Source organism: Misgurnus anguillicaudatus, chromosome 10 (genome assembly GCF_027580225.2).
Source record: "Misgurnus anguillicaudatus chromosome 10, ASM2758022v2, whole genome shotgun sequence".
NCBI lineage: Eukaryota > Metazoa > Chordata > Actinopteri > Cypriniformes > Cobitidae > Misgurnus > Misgurnus anguillicaudatus.
This window is the reverse complement of record NC_073346.2, coordinates 4,793,087-4,802,842: the sequence shown is the minus strand read 5'-3', so window position 1 is coordinate 4,802,842 and position 9,756 is coordinate 4,793,087. Positions and strand designations below refer to the sequence as shown.

The 9,756-nt window shown below is 35.2% G+C and overlaps 1 protein-coding gene across 1 annotated transcript; it reads left to right on the top strand.

Moving 5' to 3' along the window:
• Positions 1–490: 490 nt before the first annotated feature.
• Positions 491–5,197, top strand: LOC141367191 (uncharacterized). Its single transcript, XM_073871824.1, has 3 exons — positions 491–730; positions 1,114–1,189; positions 2,512–5,197. The coding sequence occupies exons 1-3, from the start codon at positions 639–641 to the stop codon at positions 4,399–4,401; spliced, it is 2,058 nt and encodes a 685-aa protein (XP_073727925.1). The 5' UTR covers positions 491–638; the 3' UTR covers positions 4,402–5,197.
• The last annotated feature ends 4,559 nt before the right edge of the window (positions 5,198–9,756 follow it).

Sequence of the window (9,756 nt, the reverse complement as noted above, 5' to 3'; positions counted from 1 at the left end):
TCAGAGTGCCTCAGTTAATGAGATGCGGATTTCTCACATGCACAATCAATGCTGGCAGGTCCTTCAAAGACAGCTAGAGGGCACCAAAGCCATATCTTTGTAGCAGTGTTGGGGAGTAGTTGAGGTTGAGATTGTGTTTTGGTAATGCTTACTGCTCTGCTCCTTGTGGACAGCATGCGAAAGACAGTATATTTTATAGTTTAAATTTATTTGTATTTAATAAAATTTTCTAAGGCAGCGCAGGTCAAAGTTAGTTATAAAAACATGACGACAATAACAAAGTTAATGTTTTGCTGATGGATAGCATTAACATGAAGCATATGTACTGCAATGTGCAAAGGAACAATTTTATGTAGCTCAGTACAAATACCGTATTGTCCCGAATATGCAATTTTTACGAAAATGCATATGAATATGAAACGTATTGAAGAATGTGGACAACCGAAGTCCCTTTGGCTTATGAAAAGTTTTTTTTTTTTTTTAAATTAAAGCTTCTTTATAAAAGACAAGAGTTGGTCTTCAAAAAGCTTTATTTTTCAAAAGGTACACATTGAAATGGGGGATCGTATTCAGGGTTGTCTTATATTCAGGACAATACGGTATGCATAATTGATTGTCGAAATGCGTCAAGTGTCAGGATGGCCAATCAAATCAAAGATGGAATGGCTTTACTTTTCACGGAGACATGTCTAGGCTTTAGGTTTAATGATCAGAAAGTGTACGGGAAGATGTAAGTAGCTAAATATTTAATATTTGACAACTGCTCTACGATATACGTTAAACAATTGGTTAATCTAGATTTACAAATAAATAGAATGATATCCACAATTGTATTAGTGGCATATTGTTAAACGGATGACGACATTGTTAAACCTAGAATTTCCTTACGAGTGATACATTACATTACATGTAATGTCAATCACTGAAAGTGAACGTTTGCATAACGGTGTATTACTGTGACTTAAAATGACTGGTTGGCAAACATAAGCATTTCAATGAACATATCTGAACTAACTGTATAATACATTTAAGTTATTATATAGGCCTACATTTATTAACTGAAATCCTCAACTACAACAAATGTGTCAGTCATTTGTGTGTTTAATGTTCTAGGATGGAAGACCTTTGTGACTTTTTGAAGTCAAGAAATGTTTCTAAGGACATCATACAGCGAATGCAACAGGATAAGGTATTCAAAGGAGCTGTTAAAATTTTGAAAAATGCATCACACATGCAGCTTAAGATAAGTTTGATGAATCCCATCAGTCCTTTGAATGGTCGCTTTGCAGAACTGTGTAGATCAGTGGTTCTCAAACTTCTTCAGCGTGCGCCCGCTCGAACTGATTTTGCCAAGTGAGAGATGTCCTCAGGGCAACATATAATGTTGACCCAAGGACAACATTTTTGTAAATAAAACCTAAACCCAATCCAAACCCTAACCATAACCGAACCCTAAAACCAGAGGGACATGATAGGCTACATGAAAAACAATGGTCTAGAAGCAGCTAATCCTGGTTGTAAGCTTAAAGGGATAGTTCACTTTAAAATGAAAATTCTGTCATCATTTACTAATTCTCATGTTGCTCTAAACCTGTATGAATTTCTTTTTTCTGATAAACACAAAAGAAGATATTTTGAGAAGTGATGGTAAACACACAACAGATAGTGACCATTGACTTCCATAGTAGGAAAAAATATTTTGGAAGTATTGTGATAAATGATGAAGAAAATATTTTGATAAATGATGGTAAGCACAGCGTTGACGATACCCATTAAATTCCATCATATTTTTTCATTTTTTAAATTATTTTTATTATAAATTTATAACATAAAACATTCCAAAACTTAACATTTGAAATTAACAAACTCTTAAATTATACAATGTAGTGCTGTTGTAGTCTTATTTTTCTGAGGTTTTATTACTGAGGTTTTATTACACAGAATTTTATAATAAATAAATGTATTTTATAAAATGTCATTAAACTGGGGTCTAAATAGCCAGTTTGAGAACCACTTAGTAATCTGCTTTTACAAAGAAATTGTGGTTGTTGTGCTGAATATCCTAAAATAATTCAATAAATATAATAGATAGATTTGAAAACTTGAACTGAATTGCTTATAAACATATCAGTCACAACTTCAAACAGTACCTTTTTACATCATGTGATGTAAGTGTTAAAGATATGTATTGGATTATGATTATATGCATATAGAAAATGTATTCAAACTTGATTCTATATTCACAAACTGTTAGTGGCATAAAGGTATATACCAAAGGCCCAGGAATACAAAGTTATACATATAATTTCATAAATGTAACACAAATCAATATTTTTATGGCCATATTTACATCTGTTTTGGTAGCTTTGCAATGAGTAAGACCACCAGCTATTTGTTAAACCTTTAGGTTTATAATAAACAGTTGACTATACATTATTTGTTATTTAGCAGAGGATAAATGCAATCAGAGAATGAGACAATTTGTGTTCTTAAAGTATTTTTTTTTTGCAGATTGATTGCAGTGTCTTACAGCTTATGACAGATGACCAGCTGAAGGAATATCTGCCTTCCTATGGTGACCGACTGGCTGTTCATGGATACTGCAGGAGAAAAGAAAAAGATCCCACTGGCCGAAAATCTAAACTTTTTGATAGGTTGAAAACCAGGCTAGCAAGAAGCACAGGCGATGCTGACAATGCATGTGATAAAAGAACGGTAAAAAATGCTCAAAAGAATATGCAAAAAATTGAGATGGGATGGATGCATTTTCGTGAAGGGAAATTTACTCAAGTTCGAACAAAAAAAGGTGGGGGTACACGGAAGATTTCTGTGTCAAAAGACTGTAGAAAAAGTGAGTTGCTCGAAAAGGCTGCTGAGTTGTTTTTTCCTGGTGAGAAGTGTTCAGAAGGAAGCATTGCAGATTTTGTGGTCGATATAACAGATTTTCAGGAGCAGGCAATAGATGAACAGATCACAGTTGGAGAACTTTATGATCAGACCAAATTACCAGTCTTACGTTTTTACTTGACAACCAGGAAGAAAGTCATCGCTAGTGACACACACTCAGACTTCGACAGTGGAACAATTGAACAGGGAGGAGAAAACATGCAAGATGAAAATGTAGAGTCAGACATTATATATGTGGGAAGTAGCAGTGTTCTTGCAACAGGCAGTGTTTTAGTGACTGACTCCATAACAAACATGACTGATGTATCAAGTGAGATTGAGATTGATACAGCTTGGCAGCCATATGTGCACAGTTTGGATGATAGTAGCATTGTAACATTCTCCACAGGACACATCTCTGGGATTGAAGACACCTTACTTGATGACACCTTACCACTCTTAGAGGAATCAGAATCTTTGCCTTCTCCAGCTGATAACCCACCAGAGCCCACTGTTCAGAACCAAAAGAGGAAGAGAATTCTTGTCATCCATCGTGGTCAGGTCCTTCAAGAGCTTATTGCACATTTTTGTGAAAAAAGTGTGTTAATGGCGGACATATCCATGAAAGTTATTCTTCCTGATGGACGGCTGGAAAATGCTGTTGATGAAGGCGGTGTTTTGAGGGATGTGCTTTCAGACTTTTGGAATGACTTTTACGAGCAATGTACTTTGGGAAATAGTTTTAAGGTCCCTTATCTACGACATGACTTTGGTCAACAACAGTGGGAAAGCATTGGCAGAATCCTTGCATTTGGCTGGCAAAAAGAGAAGTACATGCCTGTAAAACTAGCACCTGTAATGCTGGAGCAGGCAGCCCATGGATGTGTCACAACAAGTCTTGTGGACTGCTTTCTCAAATATGTTCCAGAAGCAGATAGAATGATCCTAGAATCATGTCGTTCACATTTTGAAGATGTGGACAAGGATGAGCTGTTCGAGGTCCTGGATCATCATAACTGTCGAAGAGTCCCAACAGCAGATAATGTTGAGCAGCTCTTGGAGGAGCTAGGACATCAAAAACTGATTCAGGAACCTGCATTTGTGATAGAGCAGTGGCATAATGTTCTTGCACCTTTGAGAATGGAGTTCCAGGACATTACAGCTGCCTATAATGAACTACATCCAACATCAAGAAAGATCATGAAATCAATAGTCTATCCTGCTATGATGAATGAACAACAGAAACACAGTGGCAGGTATCTAAGTACATTTCTAAGAGAATCAGATGTACAACACCTCTCCCTCTTTCTTCGGTTTTGCACCGGTTCAGATTTGTTTCTTGGAAAGACCATCACTATTAGCTTCACACAGTTAGAAGGCTTTGAGAGACGGCCAATTGCACACACATGTGGCTGCTACCTGGAGCTTCCTGTGAGTTATGATAACTACCCAGAATTCCGTCATGAAATGAACAAAGTGTTAGAGAGCAACATATGGGTCATGGACATAATCTAGTGAATTTAGATTTTCCATGAGAAAGGAATTTATGTCGCATCAACAGCATAATTGATGTCACAATAGACTTCATTTTATTTTACATTTATTTTTTTCATATACGTTTTCATTTCTGTTAACATTCTCACTGAGGCACAGGATTTGAAATGGTGTTTTTGTCATTTTTGTTACAAAGTTTTACAGTAAATTGCCTCATTTAGGTCCATGAAAAGAAGCTTTTGATGTCACCATAGACAACATTTTATTTTACATTTATTTTTTCAAGATGTTTTTTTACATCTTTAAATTTTCAAATATACATTTCTATTAACATTCTCACTGAGGCACAGGATTTGAAAGGGTGTTTTTTTTTTTGTTACAAAGTTTTACAGTAAATAGCCTCATGTAGGTCCATAAAAAAGAAGCTTTCAATGTCACAATAGACTTTATTTTACATTTGTTTTTTCAAGATGTTATTTGCATCTTCACATTTTCATAAGAAGTATACATACCCAGTTTCTGTTAACATTCTCATTGAGTCACAGGATTTAAAAGGCAAAGGGCTTTTTGTCATTTATTTTACAAAGTTTTTGAGTAAATTGCCTCATTTAGGTCTATAAAAAGAAACTTTCCCTTTGAAGTACACACTGAACAAAGGTCATTGAAATGATAAGTTTTTCAGTTTAAATGTCCTTCAGGTTTTCTAGTATTCTCATGATCACTGTTCTGCCATGTCTACAGTTTAAGCATGCTACAGTTTATGTTTTCTTCAGCAATGATGATGTTATTTTGTGACAGTTGATTAAACCATTCCCTGGTTGAAAGAAAACCTGTATGTCTTCACTACCTACCACATAATACAAATCTCAAATGTATAGGGGCGGTTTCCCGGACCAGGATTAGCTTAATCCAGGACTAGCACTTAGTTTAATTAGTAAATATAACTAGTTTTAACAAACATGCCCACATGCCTTACTAAAAACATTGCCTGTGTGAATTTTGAGGTAAACCAAAGGGCACTGATGTATTTTAAGATATGTAAGTGCAAGTTGTTTTCAACTTGGAGAGCTCTTAAAAGTGTTTAAGTCGAGGACTAGTCTAATCTAGTCTAATCCATACATCAGTGCCCTTTGGTTTACCTCAAAATGCACACAGGCAATGTTTTTAGTAAAGCATGTTTGTTAAAACTAGTTATATTTCCTAATTAAACTAAGTGCTAGTCCTGGATTAAGCTAATCCTGGTCCGGGAAACCGCCCCATATAGTTCAGCAACACTGAACTTTTTAGTTATGAGGCTCCAACTCACTGTTGATTAGCTGCCTAAGTTTTATGTACAAGTCCACAGCTGCATACACATCATACGTTAGGTCCAAATCATGCTCTGACATAAGATCAACACATACGTTAAAAATGTCTTCATCACAAGGAAATTCCTTGAAAACACACTCTTCTAAACAGACTTGAACCTTGTCTAGAGACACTGGATGTAGATAGTCTGTGGCTTCATAAAGATTAGGCACTGCATACATGATGGATGGTCGTCCATGTGGTGACCGTGAGTTGTGGACTTGGCCTTATTCTGTGGTCGTTCCAAGCTAATACAATCTCATCAAGCTCTTCCTGTAAAGACACATGTATTGAAACAGAGTTAGCAGATGTTTGGATATTTCAAATATATATTAAAGATATTTTATGCACACATTTTTGCATGCATTATATATTATAAATATAATTCATAACATTGTCAAACATTAAAGTAGGAAGTACATGATTTTAGGTGAGTCAACAATTTCATGTTAAATTTTACATGACATCTGGTGGACACTGGGGGAAGTAGACAAAATTAAGTGACTAATTACCTATAGTACCTATCTCAGTTCGTAATTATTATAGAAAGTTTTGACTGTAAACACAAGGTTGAAGATTAGGATTAGGGCCAAGATAAAAGAAAAATATTTTGAGATTAAAGTGACTAAAGTGAAACTTTGCTCGTTGTATTTAGAGCACATCTCCCTCATTTGCCTGTTTTATTAATAAGGCAGACATTATAATGTTTTTAATTTCAAGATACTTTAATTTATTATTTTAGTTTGGCCCTAATTCTACTTGGTAAGTCTGCCATATATATATACAGTATACGCACACGCGCACGCGTGCACACACGCACACACACACACACAGCCACTGAAAAGAGGTTTTAAGAGGCCGTTGCAAGATTTTTTTCATCCTGTCGCCTACCAACATTACTGCCACATTCCTAATAAAAATAATGTTTATATTTGCAATTATTTGAAAAATGAAATCAGTCAAACTAACAATATAACATAATATAACACAATGCTTTTATGAATTTATAAACAATTGGATATTTGATGGAATATCCCTGATTTTTAATCAAATCTTTCATGAGTCTTGGCATGCTCTTAGTCTTGCACATTGCTGTTGGGTGACTTTATGTCAGCTTTGCTTTTGTTGAATTTTAACAGACACTGTACTGAAATGGTCACAATATAGCCTATATGTAAAATAAATAAAATGCAAAGCTCGAGTGCTCTCTTATACTTTTCAGTGGCTATAAATATAATATAATTTATTTCAATTCATTCAAGTCATTTAACAAGATAAACTCACCTGGATTTTGTTAAGAAAACAAAACTGGACCAATGATTTGTCCAAGAAAGTGTCTGAGAAGTGCCCGTCCACTCTTAGTTTGTCAAAGAAGTCTATCCAAAATTGCACACATTCACTTCGCAAAGTGAGCCACCATCTTTCGATGCGCTGATTTCCAGAGCTTGGGCCAAAAGTAACATGCTCTGTGTCTGGCTGATCTTCAGAAAAATTCAAAAATCTTTGCATCTCTGCCACATGAACATTTTCTGTTCCTAAATCTAATCTCACTTTGTCAGGGCAACCCCCAGCTTTTATTACTGCATCCATGAAGTATCCAGCAATCAATCTTGGATCACTGTTGGTCTTGTATGCCTCGAGCCATATCATGCTCCTGGAAAATCCATCGATACATCCACTGATTCCAATTCCGAATGGCTTCAATTTATCATAGCCATCAATGTGCCATATGAAATTAGGACCACGGCTATGATAAACACGCCGCCTCAGTCGATTTCTGGATCTCAAATCAACCCCTTCTCCATCTAAAAGCCGCAGCAGAACTCGGACAGTTTCTCTGTCAATTACAATATTATTTAACCAACATTTTTGGTGCATCCATCTATAACCATGAGATTGTCCGGAGGTTTGAATTTGTTGTTCAATGAAATCGGCCACCACAGCTACGTCAGTTTTGTTCTTTCGGCGCCAAAGTTTCTTTTTACTTAAAATCCTTTCAAGGGTCCGTTTGCTCAGTACTATCCCATGCCTTTCTGCTAATAAGACAAGAATTTCATCATTAGTAAAACCACCCTTAAAATACTCCTCAATGTGTTCGCAATTCATTTCTGGTTTAGATCAGTGAGCGTCTATGTCAACAATGACCAATTATGCCATATTTCTGAATTTTTAAAGTCATAATTTCAACCTTTTATCTCATAATTATGACTTTTTATCTTATAATTATGACTTTTAAAGTCATTATTTCGACTTTTTATCTCATAATTATGACTTTAAAAGTCATAATTTCGACTTTTTATCTCATAATTATGACTTTAAAAGTCATAATTTCAACTTTTTATCTCATAATTATGACTTTTTAATCTCATAATTTTGACTTTTTATCTCATAATTATGACTTTTTAATCTCATAATTTCTACTTTTTATCTCATAATTATGACTTTAAAAGTCATAATTTCGACTTTTTATCTCATAATTATGACTTTAAAAGTCATAATTTCGACTTTTAAAGTCATAATTATGACTTATCAGAGCATGATTTTTTTTCTTATGTGGCGGAAATGGGCTTCCATATAAGAGAGCAGCTGCCTCCAAAGATGATCTGTACAATCAATCAGTTTAGAGACATCACTCCTGCCATCACATCACATGAAGATGCAGGACTACCACCTGTTTTTTTATTTTGCTTTTTAGGTTGCTGTTAAAAACATACAAAATAGCATTTAACTGTTTTTAAAAGAGACTTAAAGTACTTTAGGAGCATCACATTTTAATTACAATCATTAATTTCAATCTTTGACAAGCATAGTAAAGATATCAAGATTATATTTTTACAGAAAATGTTACATTATTTATGGTGATTTATGTACTAAAGCAGCTTTAACTGGGTTTTTAAATTCAGTCACATAAAAAATTCCATCAATAGCTCTCAGACTGCAGGGGTTAAAAAATGGGCGTGTTCTTGACCATTGTAACAACTGGCCAATCACAGCGTTGCTGATCAGTGTTTCTACTATCGATATGTTTTGCCTTTTCTTGCAGTGCACGAACGCGCAGTGATCTCAGATAATTAAATCCTGCCATACTAATCATCAACAGCAGTGGTGTTCAAAAAACCAAATAAGCGAGATAATGATTAGCGAAATCTAAACATCTCGGATGTGTCATTTGATCTCGGATGTAATAAGCGAGGTACGAAGAACAGGCCCCAGGGGACATATTACAACTCTCAGATGTTCACTTATTTGCTCACAACTGAATATTCATCACAGAACATTTCTCTATGGGAAATCCCTATGCAACTACATTCTTTTCAATAACTTTACATATAAGGGGTTCGCAGCTCAATACAAGGATGGGAATTCATCAATGTACTCCAGGGAACATATTACAACTCTCAGATGTTCACTTATTTGCTCACAATTGAATATTCATCACATAACATTTCTCTATGGGAAATCCCTATGCAACTACATTCTTTTCAATAACTTTACAGATAAGGGGTTCACTGCTCAAAAACAAAATGGGAATTCATCAATGTACTCCAGAGAACATATTACAACTCTTCCTATGCAACTACATATGCAACTACAATCTTTTCAATAACTTTACAGATAAGGGGTTCACCGCCCAATACAAGGATGGAAATTCATCAATGTACTCCAGGGAACATATTACAACTCTCAGATGTTCACTTATTTGCTCACAACTGAATATTCATCACAGAACATTTCTCAATGGGAAATCCCTATGCAACTACAATCTTTTCATAACTTTACAGATAAGGGGTTCACCACCCAATACAAGGATGGGAATTCATCAATGTACTCCAGGGAACATATTACAACTCTCCGATGTTCACTTATTTGCTCACAACTGAATATTCATCACAGAACATTTCTCTATAGGAAATCCCTATGCAACTACATTCTTTTCAATAATTTACAGATAAGGGGTTCACTGCCCAATACAAGGATGGGAATTCATCAATGTACTCCAGGGAACATATTACAACTCTCAGATGTTCA